The sequence below is a fragment of the Fulmarus glacialis genome, unplaced genomic scaffold (assembly GCF_000690835.1).
Source record: "Fulmarus glacialis isolate BGI_N327 unplaced genomic scaffold, ASM69083v1 scaffold160, whole genome shotgun sequence".
Taxonomy (NCBI): domain Eukaryota; kingdom Metazoa; phylum Chordata; class Aves; order Procellariiformes; family Procellariidae; genus Fulmarus; species Fulmarus glacialis.
This window is the reverse complement of record NW_009185597.1, coordinates 297-23868: the sequence shown is the minus strand read 5'-3', so window position 1 is coordinate 23868 and position 23572 is coordinate 297. Positions and strand designations below refer to the sequence as shown.

At 43.6% G+C, this 23572-nt stretch overlaps 1 protein-coding gene across 1 annotated transcript in view; it reads left to right on the top strand.

Moving 5' to 3' along the window:
* LOC104074195 (mitogen-activated protein kinase kinase kinase kinase 4-like) overlaps positions 1 to 22701 on the top strand; it is a gene marked incomplete at its 3' end in the record, with an annotated part of 59296 nt that extends 36595 nt beyond the window's left edge. Inside the window, exons 15-25 of the mRNA XM_009574614.1 lie at positions 3886 to 4017; positions 5296 to 5363; positions 6988 to 7103; positions 9995 to 10092; positions 11404 to 11522; positions 15218 to 15311; positions 17800 to 17973; positions 18822 to 18951; positions 19337 to 19495; positions 21149 to 21292; positions 22567 to 22701. Of these exons, the coding sequence (XP_009572909.1) occupies positions 3886 to 4017; positions 5296 to 5363; positions 6988 to 7103; positions 9995 to 10092; positions 11404 to 11522; positions 15218 to 15311; positions 17800 to 17973; positions 18822 to 18951; positions 19337 to 19495; positions 21149 to 21292; positions 22567 to 22701 (1369 nt within the window). The remainder of the gene's footprint in view (positions 1 to 3885; positions 4018 to 5295; positions 5364 to 6987; positions 7104 to 9994; positions 10093 to 11403; positions 11523 to 15217; positions 15312 to 17799; positions 17974 to 18821; positions 18952 to 19336; positions 19496 to 21148; positions 21293 to 22566) is intronic.
* Positions 22702 to 23572: the final 871 nt, after the last annotated feature.

Here is a 23572-nt window from a genome sequence, read left to right as displayed (position 1 = left end):
TGTGGACAGGGAGAAGCCAATCTGTACTATTACCTGCTGTGTTAGCATGGAGACCAGATGAACTTCAATGGGTAATTTATAAATCCTCTGAAGGGTTGTGTTTCCTTTTGCTGGTTGGCAGCAGCTGATGATGCTAATAGCACGTGTGGATATGCTGCCTGCCTTAACTGTATGAAGTGTTAAGGCAATATGAGCAATGGGCCAGTAGTCACCTGGAGATTAAAAGACTCACAGCAATATACTTGTGAAGTGCGATACGTGGGTGCCTTGTTGATTTAAAATGAAAATGAACTGTGGAGTTAAAATGCAAGCTGAATTCATCACAGATGTCTCTGCTGAAGAACTTCCAGCCAGGTTTATCAGGGCGGGATCATCTGTCATCACTGCTCTGCTCAGACAAAAATGACTTCTTATTTTAAACGATCATATTCTGTGAGATTTTGTGGCACATCCTGGTTGCCCAAATACCTCTCAAAATTATTTCACTGGAAATCTTAACACAGCCCCTGAGGTGCAGGGAGCATGATTTCTCGGTGTCTTGTATCCTATCTGTCTGGTAAGGGAAAGGTGAGATATTACCAGATCAGAGTGTACCATTTCCACCTGGTTTGTACCTGTTTTGTGTCTGCTGCAGCGCGGTAGCAGATCTGGCTCTCTGGTTGTGGTTGTGTTGGATGAGCTGTTCTGGGCTACCTGCAGAATTTCACAGAGACTTCTTGAACAAAGTCACTGAGTCTGTCCCTCTACCCAGCGTCTCCTGCTGCCTGACTAGTGGAGGAATTTAGCTCACATCTGAAATGAACTCAATTTTTTAATTGACTCTGTGGTTTTCCTATAGGATTTGCTAGCTAGATCTCCTCTATTGTCTGGAGTAATGTGGCTGAATCGGAACAAGAAAGCTAACAATATTAGAAGAACTAGCTGTGCAATAGGTCATGGATTGACCCAGTATCCCAGAGCAGATCTGCTCAGAAGTTTAAGAAAATCCTTTTCCTTATGCTGTTTCGTAACAACAGTTGCGCTTATCAACCCCCTGTACGTAGATTCAGTTCAAATTAGTAACTTAGGCATCCTCCAAAAAGCAATGCAGCCTGTCTTTTTAACACTTCTTGCTCCTAAGTCTTTTTAAACTAACTCTTTTAGTACTATAATCACTCTTTTGTACTATATCACCTTATGTTATAATTTCAGGAAGCAAAGAGTCCGTTTCCTTAGCTCTGTTAGGTGTGCTTTTATGGTTTGAAGACACATAGTAGGTAATACTTTGTCTACCAGTGCTTTCTGTGCATGAGAGGAGCTGCTGTTCTTTCAGTATTACTTATAATAAAAACAATTTAAGGCTCAAGTCTGAGTAGTTTAGAATCATTGTGAGGTGGTTTTTTTGAATTTTTTTTCCCCCATACAAATTATTTTATCTGTAAAACTTAAGGGGAATATCAAGCAGTATAATTTTGGGGGTTATCTGAGACATTTTTGGCTTGCTGTGGAATTGCAAGGTCTTGTAGGTTCTACAGAAATCATCCCAAAAGTAGGTGTCACTTCTTGGCTTTACATGGAACCGGTGTACTGGTCTCTCTCTGCCCAAAGAAGGTATGTGGATTCTGCAGAGTTTGGATTCACCCAGTCACTGATATCATGATTCAGCAAAGCTCATCCATGCTTTTAAGCACAAATAGTGTTCTGGTAGTCTGCAGGACTCAAAAGCTGGAATTTAGGAAGAAATGTAAGTATCTTGTTGAAAAAGTGGCAAGGAAAAAAAAAACTTTCTATATTCTGATAATAACACACTTGCTATAAAACCTATTTCTGTACCCACGATGAATCATTTCAGGGGAACACTTTGCTGTTGAAATAATTCTGGTTAACTAAAAACTACTATTAGTGACAATCATGTTGGACAAAAAAGTAATTTTGACGAAATGAAAGGACATGGATTATGAGATGTTATAACTGCTGAAAAAGCTATTTTCTGTAAAGGGAGTCAACAGAACATACTGTCCCAAAAAGGCAGAAAAAGCACCTGAATATTTAACTAGGTGAACTTCTCAGGACTGTTTTTTGACAGTTGACTTTGCCATGCTGGTATGGGAGGTTGTGATGGGACGTTTGAATGGAATGATCTTTAACTAGTTTTAGAATTACTACCTGTCAATATTTAAGTGATTTTGAACATTGTTCCCATGAAATAATTAGTCTTTTAGAGTTATAGGGAGTTCATAATCATATTATATTATTGAAAAGCTGTGCGCAGTTCTCGGTTACTGTGTTTTACTTTTTAAGACTGGGGAACTGGAGAATTTTATAGACTTGGGCTGATAAATCAATAAAATATTCGTCTGAGTCATTCTTTGGGGAAACTGAACTGCAGCGGCCTCTGATCTGAGTTGCAATAACTCAGTTGGGACGCAAGAGTTTGAACTTTCACTCAGACAAAAATTGTCAAAGTTGTCTTAGGCCTGCAAGTGGTGGGGATGCTGGTCTTGCCGTGCGTTTGAGAAAGAGGTGCCTCCCAGCAGAGGTGTGCTAGCATGCCGGGGCACGGGCTCCTCCCAACGTGGGAAGGAGGACGTCAGCCCGTGGCATTCCCGCCGGCTGTGGGTGTCTCTGGTGAGCCCCGGTCTTGCTTTGCATGGGAGCTCTGAGAAGATAAAGCACAAAGTGGTATAGCTTCAGGCATTTCTCTAATATTTTTTCTATTTCTGTAACATCAAATTGGTTCTAGCATAGCAATCCCTCAAGACGGGCCCAGCTCACACAGCGTTTCTGTGTGTTCTGTCTCAGTCTTGTGTCCAAGAGGATTTCTCATTTCAGGGAGGATCAGTACCTTCAGCTGACATTTTTAGCTCTCTGCCTTTCTTCCCCTTTGGAAGATGCCGATGTGTAGAATTTAAGGGACTCTTCTCTTCTCTTCTCTTCTCTTCTCTTCTCTTCTCTTCTCTTCTCTCTTCTCTTCTCTTCTCTTCTCTTCTCTTCTCTTCTCTTCTCTTCTCTTCTCTTCTCTCTTCCCTTCTCTTCTCTTCTCGTATTTTAGCTTGAGATTTACACTGCTTACTTGTTGTTCCCTTGGAATGAAGACTTTGTAAGGAAGTGATTTGATTGCTTCCTCTGCCCACCCCACCCCATCCCACCCTGTGATTAGGGCATTTGCTATCCTAATGCTCTAATTTGGTACCTTTGAAGATATCTTTTAAACACAGGCAGTCGTAATGGGAGCACCTGGGCATGACTACCCACGAGATGTAGTCTGAGCATAGTTTCTTCTTTCTTTCTTACTGCATTCTCAAGTTTGATTTTTTTCCAAGTAATTAAAAAATCTGTTACAGAGGAGGGCCAGGGCACCCTTATAACCATTGGAGAGTTGAAAGCGCTTCCAGCTGGCAGTTTGTCTCCATTGACTCTAGGTTGATGGTGGGCTTGCAAAGACTAGTTTGGAAGTCAACATCTAACTTAGGGGAGGTGGGTTTCCCCAGTGATTATACTATCTAAATTCTGAAATGGAAGCATTGGTCAGGTTTGAATGAAATATACTTACTCAACAGTGATTTTTGCATCATCCAGTTAAGCAGTGCGCCGTGCATTGCCAATGACCTATAAGCTTCTCCGTAGATTTAAGAAGGGGAGATATATGTACAGCATAGAAGTTTTTACTATTTCTTTTTATTGTACCCTTCACCTTGAAATATTTGTGCCTAACATGCTAATATGCTGGAAACGAATAACTTGCTTCACAGTGAACGAGGTGAGTAGGGCTGTATCCAAACACAATACCCTTGTATGTTTACTAAAAGTGTGATCTCACAAACAGAACCATTGATATCTGTTGAGATTGGGACCTGTTACATAGGCAGGGAAGTACAATTCAACATGTATTTAATTTGTTTCAAGTGTGAAAATTTCCGGGCTAGTAAGGATGTGTACCACAGCAGTTCACTGTCAGATATGGTGACGACACCACTCAGCCCTGTGCAAGATGACGTATTCTGGAGCGTGAGTCAAAACGAAGAACAACCCCCAAAGGTATGTGAAATTCAGGATCTTTGGCACTGTCGATGGTTAATAGCACTCCATTCCGTTCCTCTGCGCTGTGTAGTATCCATCCTCTGGACTTCATGAAACTCAGTGAAAATCTCTTTGCTTGTACATTAACTGGGTCTCAGTAATCTAGAAAGAAGATACGAATTTATAAGCAGGTCAGTGTTCTGAGTTTATGTGTATGTGTATAATGTCTGTGGGATCTGCGAATGCAGATACACTTCTTTTGTTAGACCAACTATTCGTAGCTGCCCTTTCTGTGAAAAATCTGGCTTGTTGCAGAAAAGCTCATTAGTTTGTGTAATTCGGGTGATCATAGAATCATAGAATCCTTAAGGTTGGAAAAGACCTCTTAAGATCATCGAGTCCAACCATCAACTCAACACCACCATGCCCACTAAACCACATCCCTAAGCGCCTCATCTACACGTCTTTTAAATACCTCCAGGGATGGTGACTCCACCACTTCCCTGGGCAGCCTGTTCCAAGGCCTGACCACTCTTTCAGAAAGAAGTTTTTCCTAATGTCCAATCTAAACCTCCCCTGGTGCAACTTGAGGCCATTTCCTCTCATCCTATCCCTTGTTACTTGGGAGAAGAGACCAACCCCCACCTCGCTACAACCTCCTTTCAGGTAGTTGTAGAGCGCAATGAGGTCTCCCCTCAGCCTCCTCTTCTCCAGGCTAAACAGCCCCAGTTCCCTCAGCTGCTCCTCATAAGACTTGTTCTCCAGGCCCTTCACCAGCTTCGTTGCCCTTCTCAATGGTGTATTTCTCTTTTTAACAGGATCTCTAAGAACAAGTACAAAAATATTTGTGTGGGGATGTGTACGTGCATGCATGCGTGTATTCATTTTATTACTTTGCAGCTGGGGACAGGGGTGTTTCTCTCTTTCCCCAGCCCTTTGGTAGCAACATAAGGTAATCCACCACCTAGGGAAAGCTGCGTTAAGTGACTGCAGGTGCATTTCCCTGTCTGCTTTAAATATTGACGAAGAATAATGTTGACTCTAGGGAAAGTGCAAACCACTTGCAGTCTGCACCCTGATAGATTGCACAGGCTTGGAGCAAATTGGAAGCACCTGCTGCTGACTTGCAGCTTCCAGTGTTGATACCATGGAAGACCTCTCCACAGGTCCCACTGAAGCATTGTTCATTTATGTTGGTTAGTCTTATTTTTGCATTGATACAGGGTAAGCATTAGGTTTATTAACTGAGTCTAAAATATCAGTAGCAACCTTAAAACATTTGATTAAATCTTTAAGGTTCCAGAAAGGACAACCTCTAAATTTTACAGCAGGGATCAGCCTGGCCATCAGAGATGCCTTTCAAGGTAAGCTCTTAAGCATTTTATGCTTATACTAATGCTGATTTATTGTCAGTAGGAAAACTAAAGCCAATTTATTAAAAACCAAGCCATAACCTCAATAACACCAAAAGTGACAGGGGTTCATACCTCATTTAATAGCAGTTACAATTATTTTGTCTTTTGAGTCCATTTGTCCACAAAAATAACTAACCAAACTTCCTGATCTTAAACCTGAAGGAAGTATCTAAGCCAGCTTCCTTTTAATGATTGACATAACTGATTTAAAGAGAAACAAGCCTCTTGTAGATCTCCTCCTCCTCTTCACGCAAGGTAGTTCTGTCTTCTGCTGGAAAGCAGTATTTTTAATATATAAGGGCTGTTCCATCTGTAATAATTCCTGCAACGAGTTGTTTTATTTGGTTCAGCCTGTTTGGCATGCCCGAGTGGGTTGCATGCAAGTTGTGTGTCCGTTTCCCAGTTAATGGGCAGCGTGTTGTGCAGTCATTTAACTTCTTGTGATTTGGTGATGCTTTGCTTTCCCTTCACATTAGAGTAAGTGGCTGCTGAGGGTGCAGGTTACTTGAGATCCAAGCCTCTTGGCACTGGTGATGGCAGGAGGGAGTGGTGCTGGTCAGGGCTGCCTGGATGCTCTTGCAGGTGCTCTACATCAGCGCCAGTGCTATTGGTTTCAAAGGGGAATTGGGTGCCTGGATACTTTGGGGAGTGGGGGTCTGGCCCCAACTCCCTGTATAGGCACTTAGAGCCTGTGAAGCTTGTGCCTGTAGCTTTGTTTTGCCTGGTAGTAGCTTGAACAGGCAAATATGCTGTCTATAGATGTATCTTGACTATTTTGGCAGTCTGCCCTTAAGGCTAGTGTACTTTTTTCATATCCCAGGAGAAAAGGCCAAGGATGCAGAGAGCTCAGCGGTGAAGGGTAGCCCCCACAGGATGTCTAATCAGGGGACATAATGCTGTGAGAAACTCGGGTTGGAGAGATTTGAAAGGGAAGTAGATTTAGCTGACATAACAAAATAATGTGCAGCACTTCTGATGAGCCAGAGTCAGAAACATCATCTGAAATAACTTTCAAGTGAAGTCAAGCCCTAAATGCTCTCTACTTAGGAGGCAAAGCAGAAAACAAACATGTAAGTAAACCACAGTGTTACAAGTGAGTGGCTTCCGAGCCTGGGATTCTGGATGAGCCACTGTTTTACTTCACAGGCGTGGCAGCTTGTTTTACTGTCCGATGCGTTCCTTTCTCCATTGATAAGTGGGTGGTGATGTATCTTCTAGGAGCGTACTGGAGCAGGTTTCATTATTTGTAAAAGCCATGAGATTTTGGAATCAAAAGTGACACGGATCTGAAGAGGCCAAGGGAGAAGTACATATAGTAGGATCTTTTGTAATGACTTGGGAATCTCTGTAATCTCCCAGAATGACTGCCCAGAGGAAACTGTCCCCTCCATCTTCTTCTCTCACTACTGAGTGGCCCTGCTTGGAGCAGCAATGAATATAAAATTTTTGTTGATCAGGAGTATTATGTCATACAGTAACAGCAGGGAACTCGATTTAGTGGCCTAGGAGGTCCGTTCCAGTCTGTGTTCCTGCATGCAAGATAGTCTGATCTGCTTTTTGTCTTTCTGTTTAGTAACACTCACCAGTCATCCCCCGGGGGACAAGCTCTCAAGCTAAGCAGCAGCAGCAGCACTCCTGGCAATAAGCAGTGGGAGATGGGATCTCATCAGAGCAACCGGTCAACTTCAGGTGATTCCTGTGTCAAAGATTCATCAGTCAAAATGTGCAAAATTCCAGGGCTTCTGCAGAGTGTCAAGTGCTGCACTGCAAATGGGATTTTTTTTTTTGAACAATGTCTTCTGGTGATAGGCTTTTGAAAGCCCTCTGGGTTTTATGGTTCCATGTTCCTAAAATATAAACACTTCCTCTTTTGAATCAAAAAGTGGCTCTGAACATATTTCCATATAGAAAATTTGAATTGCCTCAATTAAGAATTGAAAAAATCAGTTCTGTTGCACTTACTGACACCACTGAAGCTCAGCGGAGCCAACATTACAGACACACAGATGTAATTCAATACTAATGTTCACCCACTGGCATTTTCTGCATAACTCTATGCTGCTTTTTTGCATTGCCTGCTGATAAGATGATACAGATGAGCAGTTGCTGTACACTCATATTTCTGCACTCTAATAACGTACTGGCTGAAGCAAGGATAAGACTCTCTGTAGAGCACCTTATGAGACGTTCCTCCAATATTCTTTTATTTGCAGAAAAGTAGTGGAACTGAAAAAAAAACAAAGCCAAAAGAAGTTAAAAGGTAGGGATAGTCTCATCCAATTTAAGCAAAGTGCAACTTTGTAAGCTGTCTTGGTATCACTGGTAGTGGTGTAGGAACGCAGTGGGCTTGCTCATGGTTGCGCAGATTTTTTGCAGTACTGACTCTGGTTCCTGAGGCATGACCTGAGATTGTGGCAGATGGGGACACGGAGCAGAAGTGGACAGCTTTGTTCCTCTATTGTTATTCCTAAGGGCGTTTTCTGTGGGTCAGCTGTAGGGCAGTTTCTTGTGTAACTCCTTGCAAAGCAGTGGTGTGTTACAACCCTTTGCATACAGGTTGACTGCTAAAGATGGGCGACATGGGGAATCACGCGCAATTTGGAGCAGGGTGGATGCTAGAAATGTTCTGAAACCACACCAGTGTGCTGCTGAGGTCATTTATTTTTAAACTGAGGCTCACATTGTTAATTTGCAAGCCCTTGATAAATGAAGAACAAATTGCTTATTTATTACACTTAACACAATCCAGCCAGTTTTGCTTTCACTAACTACACAGAATAGGAAGCTTTGCTTCAAGGGAAATCCAAAGCACACTTTAAACTGCTTGGGTTTTGTTTCTTTTTGCTCTGCTCTTATGTCATTTTATGTTTGAATAACAGCATAGAGATGAACAACGTGCAACAGCCCGGCTGAACTTTGCAATGTCTGCGTGATGTGTAACTCCTGTGCTATTTTGGCATGGGGAAATGAAAACCTCACCAGCAGTGGAAAGAATAGAAAACCTCCCTTGTGGTTTAAACTGTCTCCTTGGGTTCTTAAGTGCCATTAAATTACAGCTAGTTCTGGCATGTGGTGTTCCAGAAAGAGTTTGTTGCTTTCTCAAACCCACAGGGATAATGAATTGGGCAGGAAGGGGCTATAAATACTTTAAAGCTAATACTTCTGCTGAGTTGCTTAGGTACTCATTGACCAATAAGGAATTCTGAATTTTAAAAGCTTTGCAAAATGCATGAATACATGAAGCCATGGTGATAAAACTATCTAAATTACCAAATACAAATCCTAATTTGCGTGAGCTTGAATTCTCCCCCCTTAACTTGCAAGGAGTCCTGTTGGTAGCAGTGGGATAGTCATGGGAGAAATTGCTAAACAGTGTAGACATTGAGCTGGCTAGTGTGTCGCAGTGGCAGGGTGAGGGCACATCTGCTTTCCCTCCCTTCACTTATATCGGGAATCGTGTGCAGAAGACAGCATCTCTCCAAGGCTGCCTTTGCTCTTCCCAGGTAGCTTTGTGGGCAGTGGGGGCATTGAAAGGGAAGATTCGCTTAATTACTTGCAAGCATCCCTCCTAACATGGCATCAACATGTGCAGGTGGACTCCAGCTCCTCTAGTCTTGTTGGCTTGGGTATTCGATAGCTGCACAAGCATGGTGGCAAGCGTAGGTCCCCAAGCCACCTGGGAGGGAAGCACAGTGCCGCAGGTTCCTTGCCACCCGTACCTGACCTTGGGCAGAGTGTCATGAGGAGCCACCTGACGCTGAGCTGGCCCACGGCGGGGGCCAGTTCTCTCTGCAAAAATGCAGGCTGTTATTACCTACTTCTCCATGGTGCAGAGTGGAAGTGGGAGCTGAGAAGTGACACTCTGTGTGTCCCAAGGCAAGCAGGGACTGGAAAATGGTTCTCCCTGTGCTGCCGTGGGAAGCGGTGAATCCCCGTCTGCTTTTAGCTTGACCCCATGCTCGTGAGTGAAGTTTAGTGCAGCTGTTTGCCCCCTGCCCGGTTGGCTTTAGAGAATCAGATCCTTTAGACTGATTTTGTGCAACAGTTTTATGACGGCCAAATCTTGGCACCACGTCTGTTTGCTCATGAAAGTGTGCATCGGGGGCCCAGGCTCTTGTCCCCTCTCCTTGTCTGCAGTCACAGGAATATCGCTGGGTGGCACCTTCAGTGCTGGAACATACCCAGCAGTTGCTGATACGATGAGCTGTCTCCCCTCAAGAAGAGGATCAGGGGAAGGGATTAGCATGCCCTCACCCTTTTCCCTTGCAAGCTGCCTTCCAGTCCGTGGAACTGTTGCTGGTGCGCAGTGGGAGTATGTTGCCAAGTTTTTGGACGGCATGTCTTACTCTTGCAGCGTTAAACTGCACCAGTATCAATTTATATACATAATATTGTGGCATCCAGAACCACTGGGAAACAAGCGAAAAGATTTCCCTTTGCAACAAAGAGAAGAAAGAAGTTTGTCAGCAGAGGCTGGTGTCTGCTTTGGGTGGTAACTATATGTGTTTGTCTTACTGGTCCTCTCTCTCACCCTGCTGCACACGCATTTAAAAAAAGAAACTTTTTTTTTTTTCACCCAGGGAATCCAGGACTGGCCAAGGCAGAGAACGCTTTGTCCCAGAACCACTTGCAGCTGCATAAGAAGTCTGAAAAAGCTGCTCATCCAGGCCAGATTGCAGTAGGTTCTTTTAAATCCACTGCTATTTTTGGTTTGTTCATAGTTTGCACTGAGGGCATGTCTATGCAGACAGCTCCTCTGTTGGTGCTTGAGCTTGCTAGCTAATGAGTCCATCTGAGAGGCCGCGTGGGGCTGGCTCGAGCTTACTGCTGCATTAACGTGTCCCACCAGCTTTTGGTCCAGGTGTGACTTGTGTCCAGCTCAGGTCGTCGGCAGAGAGTTCAATTTTCCTGAACCTGCCTGATCATAAATCTTTAGAAAGGAAGGGTGTGTCTTTCATATTTCAGGGAGTCACTGATCACTTGTCATGCAACCCAGAAGTCAAGACCATGCCTGTGGCTCGTGCAGATATCCAGTGTGTAACTGCCTGGAATATGCGCTGCCAGGCTGTGACACACTCAAGACTGTCCTGGCTCTCCGTTTGCTGACGTGCCACTGATGGAAAGGATAATTGCTACTCCTCTGTCTTATTTACTGAGGCATTTCTTTTCTTTGGTAGTGTTTTTGGTGCGGGAGAGTGGGGGGATGCCTGTCAGACAACTGGAGCTCACGGTGCCTTGTGCAAGAGCTCGTATGTGGGATGCTTGGCATTTTAAAAGTTTGCGGGATGCTTGGCATTTGAAAACATGGCAGGCAGGCCCGGGTGGCTCCAGGGGATGCAGAGCGGGGCAGCAGGGGACAGCTGACCTTACCAGAGTCCCCAGCCCCTTCTGGCTGTCAGGGACCGGAGGTTTGAAGAAGACTCTGTGTTTAGGCCATTGCCAATGATGTGGGAGGCATACATACGAGTTCCCGTAGGACTGGGGTGTCTGACTGCCCTGTGGGTGTGAGCCGTGGCTGTGTTGGTATTGCCTTTCCAGCCCGAAGGCGCTTCGTACCCGCTCTGCGCAGGCGCGGCCTGTGCTCGGGCATGGCCCCGCAGGCCTCACGGTAGCCCAGGGCTGGAACGAAACTCAAGCCAGTGTAATCCTTGAGTGCTGGTGCAGAGCGCTCCCTTTCTTGTGCGAAAAAGGAAATACTTCTGTGCTCCTGTAAAGCGTGAAGACTGAACCATAAATGTTTGAGATTCAAAATAACATAGTGACTAAAGCTAGTCACCTTTCAATTTTTAGGAAAATCAGGTGTTTTGGCTTAAGTCACTTTCCTGTGTGAAATACTCACTTGTGATGGACCAAAGCATCAACTTCCTAATAAAGCTTTTTTGGTGTGGAAATGACAACTGTGTTTGCTGGGACAGTAAAATACTGCACATGCTGTTTAGCGATGGGTTCTTCTGTGAGAAAAAAAATCAACTGAGTTTTCTTTACTCAGAGTCCAGGCTCCTTTGCCAAGGGGAAGGACAGCGCCAACTCATTCTTAAAAGCAGCAGACTATTCCTCATCAAGTGACGAAGCCAGCAGCAGCGATGAAGATGACATGAACCACACAAGGTTGGCTTGATTTTTTTTTTTTTATTATTACTATTATTTTCTTCCTATTTAATTACACACAAATATCTGGAAAAAGTTGGCATACATAAATACTACCTCTCCTCTGAAGTTACTATCAGTCATTTATGTCAGTTGTAATTAAGCAGTTTAATTGCACTATAATGAACTCCCGGCGGTAGATGTTTGCTCCATCAGATATACGCAGTGTAATAAGCTTTGATGACTTGCTGCCCTGGGACAATGAGGAAATGTCTTGTTTTGACTGAATATCAATAGGTAGTGCATTTATAGAGATTACTTCACATTGATCTATGTTTAAATGGAATTTTTGAAAGAAAAAAAGAGAGGGAAAGAAACCTGTACACCTTCATGCTAAATACAGGTTACAGTGAAAAAAGCAAGGCAAACATGACCCTTGTATTCAGATAGTCTGTTCACTCCGGGAGAAATAATTACCACTGAAAAGCTGATTCCTTCACCAGGGCTGTTTATAAAGAGGGGATAGTGTAAGCAGGATTTGTTTTTGTAACATTTGCTGTATTTTTAATATTCTTATTTTGCACAATTGCTGTGGTTGCCAGATGATGCTGTGGCTTGTACCAAGCTGATCTCACCTGAACTGTTTCTTTCTAGCTTTCCAGTTTCTCTTGTTGATTTTGTGACTGACATCTTGTGGTGTTTTACCTGTCATGCAAAATGTGTATTCTGCTGAGAAATAATGGAGCATGAATAGCTTGCTAGTCCAAGCGAAAGAGACTCAGGGGACCAGTTGGCCGGCCCAGCTGTTTGGAACAGCAAACAGAATTATTTTTTAGTATTGATGAATGAAACTTCTAATTTTCTTGCAAAGAGACTTCAGTTTAATTCAAGTTATAGGATTTATTTTGAAGTGCATCACAGGGCCACAGAGCTCTCTGGGATGGGGCTCTTGCTCTTCTGACATAATTGCACATGCAGTTTTGTCAGTCTTCAGGAAGAGATGCACAGATTTGTAGCACCGTCGGCAAGCTATTGCGTTGGCCTGGTACCAGTCCTTTCCCCTGTCTGAAGAAGGTAGAGTTTTTGCACCTGCATATGCTCCTGATTTGCATTTCTGAAGTTCATTTTCAAAGCTGAGGGATGAGGAGGGAGAATGTTAAAAATCTTGTAGCTTATTCAGTGCACCTGAAAGAGCTGTCTTTTTACTGTAATGCCTTTATTTTCTTACTGCTCCTCTTCCAAACCACCTTATTCTGCTCTGTAAAAAGTTTTATTCACTCTAGGTCATAGAATTCATCCTAGACCTCAGAAAGATTCTACATAAAAATACGGATTTGCCCTGTAGCAATGAGTTTGCTGTGTAAGTGTTAGATTGCTGTGATCCTTGCATGCTGTAATGATTTGAAAGAGTGGTATCACTGCCTTTGGAAATCTGCATGTGTTATTTGCATCTCCTCTGTGTGTGAGATCCACCAGTCCTCTAGAGAAGTGGAATTAGCAGGATGATCCCTGTCAGGTTTGCCTTCCTGTGCACACAGCCACCGCAAGAACTCCTATAAAATCAAAAATATAATCTTGTCTATTAACGAAGTCCCTTCACCTCGGCTGAACGGCATTCATACTAAAAGATAGATGCTTTGGGAAATATATCCTGATTACTTCCAAGTAAATAGCAAAAAGGATAGTGATCAAAGTGAAAGCTGCAGCCAGCATTGAAACTTTGCATATTCTGGATAAAGTGAAGGTTTTCGTTTTTCTTGCTATCTAAAGCATGTGAATACAGGACCTGAAGCCCCTTGCAGTCTGTAGGAGTGTTTCTGTGTGGGCTTTGGCTGAGACACCGTGGGGCACGTTTTAGCTAGTATTGAAAACAATCTGTGTTTTCTTGTTCTTGCCTGGGCTGTGGAACAGCTTTTGATGTCCACGCTCCAGCTTTCATGGAGGTGCCCAGTAGGACTAGACTTGGGACATGCACATATGCAAGAGAAAGAGCTTCACGTTCTCTTGGACGAATCCTGTTAACCACCCTGAGAAGGCTCACTTCTGAGGAAGCCAGGACTAAGGGCATCTGTCTTTCATCAGTAAAACAACTTTTGGTCTTGTTTTTCTTTTCAGTGAGATGAGCCAGAATTCTTCCTCACGCACACCAGGTGTTTATTTTAAGGAAAGGATGTCAGTGTATGTGATCCAGCATCTTATCTGCTTGTATAGCATATCTATTCCATTGATGCTAATTTCCTTCTACTCTACTGAGAGTGCTTCCTCCTCCGATGCCTGCAGCATTCACAGTCCCCCTAAAACAGAGTTTGCTGGGACTCATTTTGTATAGTTCGGTTTCTTCTCTTGGCTCTTTGTATGCTGTTCCCTACCAAAATTTGAACAAGGTGGGTGCAGGTGTGTGCTTGGCTAGGAATTACTTTCTCCCCCTAATAAGTGCGAAGTTGACATCATTTAAGGTCAGCTGCTGCTTGCTTTCCTGATAAGAACAGGTCCTTGCGCTTACCATTGATCCTACTCCATATCTTGCCAATCCTTCTAAGTTTACTATGCAAATATTTACCCCTCCCATAGAGGCAGGGGAACATGACCCAAAACCAAAAAATAAACAACAGAAAAAAGCCACAAAAACTTCTACTTCACAACCATCTTAATTCGGTAGCTCTCTCACCAAACTTTCTTTGTTATCGCATTGGGCAACATTTAAAAAAAAACCCAAACCCTTGTACTCTCCTGCGAGTTGTGGCGTAGCACTGTAGAGCCCTTCACACCAGCATCCTGAATCCAGTCAGTTTTATAATTACTGGAAAGGAGGCAGAAATGTAATAGGCTTAAAGGGATTGCAGTAATAAATACATGAATTAATAAATAAGTGGAATAAATAAATAATGTGGGGTGGAAATGTGCAGAAATGGGGTCAGAGCCTCGCTGACGGAAGTTTGAGGCAGTTCCACTTGGGTGAAAAAGTTTGAGATTCAAAGATACCACTGGTTGTGTAGGAAGCGATAGAGTGCTGGGGTATATCATACCAGGTGCTTGCCTTGTTCTTACTCTTCCTTTAGGTATCTGCTTTTGGTCACTGTTGAAGGCAGGATACTGGGCTAGGTGAGCTTTTGGCCCCAGCCAGTCCAGCAGCTCTCACCTTCTTTTGTCTCTATGAGCACTGGGCAACATTTTCTTTGTTTCTTTGTACGTGAGGTGAGGATGTCCATATTTCAGGGACTGATTCACAGTATGAAATTCCAGCGTAGCCTGTCCCAGTAGACAGAGAGGTCCCTGATACCAGCATATAGTGGGCAGCGGCTCTCCCCCTTGCCGGTTCAGCTGATGCTCTTTCTCTGGAGAGGGTGGTGTACGAGAGGAGATGGGAGAAGTTTTGAAGTAGGCACCTCTCAAATGACAGCTTGAAGGACCAGCTCTCACTTGCCTGAGTATGCAGTGTCTGAAAAATGATGGATGAAATGCAGGGAGATGCAGGGATGCTCCCCATCGAGTTGGGGAGTGTCCTGCTGTGTGTGAGTGGTCTTCAGGCTCGAGTCCGTTCAGGCACGTCCACAGACTAATCAGCTTGCTTTTGTACAAGGACCTTTAAGTGTAACTAGTGAATGTTGATTATGCTCACTTTTGAATGTGTATATGTGGCGTTTTTTGCTTTTTGGTTTTTGGGCTCTTTTTTTTCCCTGAAGTAGTTCTGTTCGTTAATTGGAGTTTGTTACCAGGCAACTGCTCAGCAGCAGAGTGGCAGATTTCTCAAGGACGAGAGTACCAGATGGAATTGAACTGAAACCCCAAAGCACCGTTGCAGAACAGAAGGTAATTTGGCCATTTGTAAGGGGGTAGGTACAGTGCGGGGGAGTCAGATCATTAATGTGCATGATAAACGCTGTATCCATTTCTTATCGGCAGCGTTTTCACTCTGAAGGTCTACTCTGTCATTGCAAATTATAGCTATAAGCTTGAAAAAATGTGTAGTTTCAAGTTTTGTGCTTCCTATAAAAATGCTTACATTTAGGTACGAAATTGCGCTTCTTTATTTGTCCTTGTTATTGACCTGGTAGTAGTTTCTGATGTCAACGTATTTCTTGAAGGCACTGGGCAGGTTGCAAAAAGCAATACTGTTGATTATTGTTGGTGTGCATTGCTGATATTTTAAAAAATCTTGACCTTTTTTATTCCAATTTAAAGAGACTGCCTTTTACTACTTAAAATATTACCAGAAAAGGGGAAAAACACTTCATCTCTCCCTGCTAGCTTAGCAAAAATACATGTTTTCTCATATGTCATGTTGTGGTCCTTCCCAGCTGTAGTTTCTAGTAGAGACTTCAAGTCATGTGGATTTTCCCCTGTGATAAACATTAGTGCAGAAAAGATGAAGACAGACAAAGCAGAACAATGTTCTTTGTGATCGAAAACAAAAAAAAATTACAGTAATAAGACTCGCACTCAGCGTCAAAGCACTTCTCACATAGTACTGCGTGTACTCTCATTTCAGATAGGGAAAACAAATTGCTGTGAAACTGGTGTTTTTCTCAGAGCTGCTTGCGTGAGCTGTGGCAGGGCTAGGATGAAAAAGGAGTTTTCTTTACCTCTGGTGTGATTTCTAAGCTTCAGACCAGAGTGGCATCCTTCTTGACTGGGGAAGGAGTTCCACTTTGCCTTCATCCCACCATCCTTGAGGAGAAAAGACCCTGTTTTGGAGAAGGAATTATAAATGGGGCAAAACCAGTATTTTTCTTGGGGCAAAACCAGCCTGGTGCTTTCCCTTTCCCCTGATATCCGGGCGTTGGAAATAGGCTGCTTGAGGGAAAGGAGGAGGATGGGGTCTTTGAGGCCCAGACTGAGGATGAGGGAGGATGGAAAAGAGCGGAGGTCACATTTTCTGGTGGGTTTGGGGAGGATAATGCGGGAGGGAGAAGAGACAGATGACTTCCACCTCTCCTCACAAATCTCTGATGCCTTCCAGTCTTCTCCCTCCTTCTCATCCGTTCCTCCCACCTCTGTTTCACCAACCACAGCCATCATGAGTCTCCACGACTTCCAACATCCCTTTTCCCAGCCCATGAGCATGAACTGGTTTGAAGTGGTTAGGGTGTACCAAACTGCGCAAATGATTCAAATGGGGGTTTGGTTCAGTTCAGCTGAATCTGACTCAAAACTGAACAAAAAAGCCCTATGGTTTTTTGTTGATTCCCTAATCTCAAATGCTGACGTGTATGTTTTGGTTTTGTTTTTTATATCTAAATTAAAATGTAAAACACCTAGAGCATCAATTTGATTTCTAGTTAATTACTATTACTTGGCTTTTAAAAGGCAAATGTCTTCTATTTAGAATTACCTACTTTGTTTTTTTATTTTCATATTTTGGCCAGCATTCAAAAAAGCTGATCTGATTTCAGTAGGTTGTTTATCAAAGTCAGTACAATGTACAGACTTGCCTTGAATTCAACCAGGCAGAAGCTGCTCGAGTTTGGTGGCACTTTTTGCTTCGGTGTAATTCAGGAGGAATTTTCTAGTGTAGCGCTTGGCTCCTGTCACTCTCTACATTCCAGTGCCGATGGTGTTCAGGTGCCCTGACCGATCACGGCCAGGGGTAGATCCCTCTGCACTGCCCTCCCCATCTGGGACACCGCTTGCTTTCCACATCCCGTCTTTCTTCCTCTCAAAGCTTCTAGCCATGTATTCCCAGAAACCAACCTCCGATCCGTATTTTGTGCTGTTGGGGAGAGAGCTTGTGTGGTGCCTCACACCTTACATAGTTTACAAGTATTGCCTTGAAGCTGGTGTGATCCTGTAAAGAAGTCTGCAGTACCAAACGTCGTTGTACTGGAAATTCTGATACTGGATCTTTCTGAATGTCATCATTCTAGAATGAGGTTTCTTAATTCAGTAAATGGAAAGTAGCAATGAATGAATAGTAAGGGGCTTTGAAGTAAATGCAGCTCCAGAACCGAGAAGTACCTACTTCTACCTGTGGTAGGTAGAGGTCAGATCTGTAACACTGGGACAAGTCATTTGATTCTGTCTCAAGTGTCTCTGAGGATGAAGTTGCTTCTTTACCTGTGGCTGAGGAACGTAGATGAGGAATGTTTGTGGAGCACTTTGGGAGTGGAAGCCAGTGTTGATGTCTCAGGTGTTTGCCACACACTTTTGTATTTAATTTTTTATTTTAACCTTTCCATGATGCATCACGCAGAGCACCCCTCCCCATATGCTCATTATTTATTGTTCTAATTTACAGGAGTTGCATAGTGCATTGGAGGTATGCTAAATGTGGAGTTTAACTGTATGTTCTCATGTGCAGGATCAGATTTTAGGGAAACAAATTTCTAGCACCCAGGAAGGCCTCTGGAGCGTAAACAACCAGAACTATCTCCTGCCAGATCTCCTCCAGCAAAGCCAAATTTCAGATTCCTCTGTGAACCCACCAAAAGTGCCACTGACTAGCCAGGAACCTCAGAACAAACCTCTGAATAAGGTAAGAGATAAATTATAGATTGGATGAACCGTACCATAATTTTCCTCTAGCTCTTACGAGCCTGAGATTGAGAGCCTTTTAACTTCATCTGTCCTGTCTCTTATGAGATCACATCCCTTCTCTTCTTTAAAAGTTGTAACTAGGGGACAGATAAGAAATCTTGAGCTCCCTAACAGCTTTTATTGTTCCACTTGTTTGCCCCCATCTCTCTCCCTGCTCCCTTTTCTTTCCTTCCTTTTTTCCTCCCCTTTTGCACAAGCTGGAAGGGCTTGTACCCTCTGCTCCTTTACCTGTCATGTCAGCAACGCAGCACTCTCGTCGGCCTCTGCTCACTGTCCCTGGCTTTCTTCCATCCAAGTGTCGGGTGGGAGTGCACGGGGCCAGGGCAGCATGTCTCGGCAGCCCCAAAGGGACTCTTACACCGCTGTGAGCACAGGGGTCTCTTGGGGAGAGGTGTGCCACTGGAGGCAGATAACAGCTCTGTCAGGGGTCACGTCGTAAACTGCCTTACTTGAGGCAACAGCGTCCTTCTTGCCGCGGAGAGATTTGTGCAGTGCCCTGTTGCAGACGAGACAGCAGGGAGTGATCGACACGCTCTTCTTCTGGGGACTGGTTATTTCAGTGCAGTGCAGTGCCTGGCAAGCATCCCGACACAACTGCCTGCTCAGGCCTCCTCTTCTGTCACTGAATTTCTACTGCTGTACCGTGTATCTGCTGCTTTAGGACTGCTCATCATGTCTAAGTATGCCACATGCCATTTCTTCTGAACCTCAGAGGCACCGCATTGCTGTGTGCTGTCTGCTCCCCTAGCATCGTCTTCCTGAAGCAGCTCTTGTTTTTCATTGTAGACCCCGTGCACTGAAAGCACACCTTCAAAGAGCAGTACGTCGTCTACAACATCGTTTACTTCATTCATAGATCCTAGACTTCTGCCAATCACCCCTCCCACCAGTCCAGTAGGACCTTCCTGTAGTTCGCGTGAGTATGCTTTACCCTTCTCAGAAAATGTCACTCCTGGTTTCTTTCTTTTTTGAGGAGCTGGGGGGGCCTATTGCTTGGAAATGGAAACCGTCAGTAACATCTCCAGAAACTGAAACCCCACATCGCTACGATTTTTCATTGTACTGCTTCTGCCCTTCTTCCAGATGTGGCTTGCTCTACTCTGCTGCTGTGTTACCACAGGGCTTACTCAGGAACGCCTGAGGAATTTTCCAGATGTATGGTTTTTTTCTCTGGCTGTGTAATGCTCCTGAGGTGTTTTCTCACTCCTCTGGGGTTTCTTTCATTCTGCCATAAACAGGTCAAATGTGAGATGTAGCCAAACACTCGCATTTTTCATGATTGTGTATGTCTTTCATTCTAGCATCTAGTGCAAAACCTGAGCCTGTCAGGAGAGAAAATGCAAGGAAGGGCTCCGTTGTCAACGTCAACCCAACGAATATCCGCCCGCAGAGTGACAGCCCAGAAATTCGTAAATACAAGAAGAAATTCAACTCCGAGGTCCTTTGTGCTGCTTTGTGGGGTAAGCTCAGAAGTACTTGGGCATGTGTTTGGAGGGAAGGCAGCAGCAGGGGAGGCTGGCAGTGTATGCCAGGCAGATTTCACAGTTGTATTGCACCTCTCCTGTCAGAAAGTCCTGGAGTGGATCACTGAGTAGATACCGGCGTCACTCGCATGACACTGCCTTCCTGGTAGAAGATGGCAAACAGATGACTTACAGTTGTAAAGGATTTTGTGCATCAGAATGAGAAAATGTTTTGATCGGGCACCAAATTGAAACTGTGCTTGTTGGAAGAGCCAAAAGTTGCAAATGTTTTAGTAACTTATGTGGCTCATGATATTCTTGTCTCAGCTGCATACGAGTACAGATGATCACACTGAGCCCTGACCCAGTGGAAATAATCCAAACCTGAAGCCTTTTGCTGTCATGTGTGCTAGGTATTCCAAGAATCTGAAGCAGGTCAGCCATCAGTCCTTCCAAAAGCTTGGCTTCCTCAGTTCCTGCTGTCAGTGCTGACTCAGAACCTTGGTGGATCACCCCTTTTTACAGGGTCAGCTTCACATGGTGTAAAGAGAGTGTAGTCAGACCAGTTTTCAACAACTGGAGACCTTGTCCCAGTCTCACACTAGCTAAGCTCTTGAGTTGTTTTAACCATCTTTCTACTTCAGAAGAACAGATGTATTCTGTGGGGCTCACCCAGCCTTTTACTACCCCTCCTCACTTTTTGAGTCTGGAATGGAAAATGAATGAAGTAGACGAAACATTATCCAAAGGAAATGTAGATTTCCAGTTTACAGCTTCACAGATTTTGTGTAATGTGTGTTTGTAGGAGTCCAAGATTTTAAATCAAGAACAGAGCTGTGTGGCAAGGTCTGTAATTAAATGTGCATTGGGGCTGAAGAGCACCAGGTACTCGTCAGAGCATTGCCAGTAGAGGAGGTTGCTTGTTAGAGCCGGATACCTCATGTCGTTTCTTTAGAACCTGCTGATTAGGAAATGTAGCTGTCATGCCAGCCGAACACAATTTTTGACATCCTCTGATGTCAGCAACCCACTGGAGCCTTGGCTTTTTTGGGAGCAGTTGGATTTCAGATGGATCCATGCCTTTAATTTGGCATTTGAAAGCATTCATGCAAAACACAGACTGTTTTCAAACAAACACTCCACTTCCTTGTAACAGCAGCCCTTCTTCCCACAAGTTTGGTCCTCCTGTGATTTGAGTGTTGTATTTGGGGAAAGAAGGATTTTTTTTTTTTAATTTTTTTTTTTTTTTAAATTGGTAGAGGCCCTTAGATCATGTAGTTGGATTTCCTGTGTGCCAGTGGAGTGGTGCTGGACTGGGACTTTTGCAGTGCTCACAGGCACTTTCCAAGGTCACCTGAGAAGTTTGAGTTCACAAAGCATTTTCCTTTTTGTTTAAACCAACATTGACTTCAGCAGAACTACTCATCCTTCAAGTTATATGGGTATATAAGTGTTCTGCTGGGGAAAAACTGTAATGGTGAGATCCTTTTCTTCTATTCATTTTTCTGGGAGGTCGTCCACAGAGCAACAGAGAAATTATCAGGTACATTAAGTGAGACTAAATAAGAATCAGTTCTCAAAACAATGAACACTCGGTGCCCTCTGAATCACTAGGTAATTTATGCAGGTTTTTTTTCCTTGTATCAACAGGAGTAAATTTACTGGTGGGAACAGAGAATGGATTGTGGCTGCTGGACAGAAGTGGGCAAGGAAGAGTTTATTCGCTGATTACAAGGAGGCGATTCCAGCAAATGGATGTTCTGGAAGGACTCAATGTGCTAATTACTATATCAGGTTAGTTCAGTGTCTAAAAGTATCTGACCTGCATTGGGGCTGGAAGCAATTAAAAAGAAGAATTAGGTTATAAACTAGGTTGAGGAATTTCCTCTTACAGAAAGTCACAGCACAGTTACTCTTGTTAATAGGAAAACTCTCTTGAATTTTTCAAATTTACATTCTCATTTCAGCGAGGCTTTGGGATATTTCATTACCTGGTTAATGTGTAAGTGGTTTGTGGCAAGTATGAAGTGTTTCATATCCTTAAAATGAACTGGTTCTCAGCAAGTTATAGTTTGTCAGTGTGTTTGCTTGTTTCTGTGATGGGTGAGCATCTATCGAAGTGCAATTCTATTAAAATATCATTAAATAACCTCACTCTGTGTTCGACAAGATGTATGAGCAGTAACACGAGAGTGATCTATACTGTGAAAGCATCAGTAACATTAAATGGAGTAGCGTCTTCAACCTCTGCTGACAAACAACTTGGGCTCTGCCCTGCAAGGTACTGAGGCCCTTCTTCCCCATGGATAAGAGCGGCCTCAAAGGATGCTTAGTACGTAACCAGGCGAGAGATGTAGGTCCAGCAAGGAATGGCAGCTCCTTGTCTCCAATCCAGAGTCACCGTGGTAGGTGATGGTGAGAGCTGTTTGTCCCATATTGCCCGGTCCAGTTTCTGATGTGACACAGTCCTCTTTTAGACTCACCTGTGATCCCAGACTCCTGTTGACAGTATGTTCTTGCAAACTAAAGCAACAGAAAGATTGACTGAGATGAAAGATGACAAAGTAATTCTCACCTGGAAAGGTATCCAAAAGAAAACAGCTACTTGTAATGAAGATTGTCAGTTAATTAGAACTAAATGAGTCACTTATTCAAAATGGCCATTGTAGGCCATACCTGTGTTCCTTCCTTTACATCAAAGAGTACATGCCATATAGTGATTATGGCAGATAGTGTGATTATTTCTGGTAATACATGCACCTATAGAGACCTGTTCTTTGGCCTTAGGGAAGAATTTTAGTCAGGTGTGAAAATCTTGCATGAAGCTTGGGTCACAAGGTAAGTGCACATGAGCCGAATGCCATAGGATAGCTCATGTTCCAGTTCCCTCCTGCATGTCACCATCACACAGGGCTTTTCTTCTGTGCTGTTGGACTCTTCTCTCACCTTGACGAGGCACAAAGAGCCGCTGTACTCAGGGTCACAAAACTCCGGCTTTTTGTAAATGTGGGAGAGTTTGTACTTCAGTGAGTTAAAGCGTTATGTCTGTCTTTTTTTCTAAATCCTAGGGAAGAAGAATAAGTTGAGGGTATATTACTTATCATGGCTGAGAAATAAAATTTTGCGCAATGATCCTGAGGTGGAGAAGCGGCAAGGCTGGGTGTCTGTGGGTGACCTGGAAGGCTGCGTGCACTACAAAGTCGGTAAGGACTTTTTGTTTTTTCCTTGAAGAACTGCTTAATCATCCTTTTGCATCTCGTGACACCAGCATTTTTCTTCAGCTCTGTTTCAGGATTGTATTGGGCTGAATATCTCTTGAGTTCTTTCAAACCTCCTTGTTTTACATGGCAGATGCTTTGCTGCCTGTCATTCCAGGTAGCATCTCTTCTTGCAGCAGTTAGTGGATGATGATATGGGTATTCCCTGTGATGGCTGGAAGAAGGGAGTGCCAGCCCTGGTCTGTTGCTCAGTCGGTGGTTTAGAAGTTCTATAGTTACTTAAGGTTTTAATTAGACTGATGTTTTCCACCTCCATACTATTCAGCTTCCCTCCTGGCCCTGAGTAACTGCTAAGAAACTGGACTAGTACAGTGCTAGTAAATTGTATTTGTAGGATGTCCATAGGTAGATCAGATTGGATCTGATGCTGCAGCTCATCCCTGTCGCTAGATCATAAAAGACCTAAATATACCTTTGTTTAAACTTACACACTGGAAATGGTATACTGTAGCAGTTGAAAAACCATCTTGCTTTTATTTGGCTTTCAGGCAGTTCATTCTTGAAGATGAACATCAGTATTGTGATAGTTTCTGTCATTTAACTGCGTGAGGGGGTGTGACGTATAGCGCAAGTTTTGCTTTGGTGAAAGATGGTATATGAAAGTGGCACTTTTTTCAAAGTCAAATAGAGAAATTATATAGAGGAGTGCAGGAGACGGCGAGGCGGCTGGCTCTCATAAATACCTTGCTTGACTTTTTTTTTGCTTTTATGTCTCACAGCTTTAGAAGTGGCAAGGGTTAAATCCAAGAAAGAATGTGAAACAGATGTGCGTTGTTATTTTCTTTGTGATTATAGC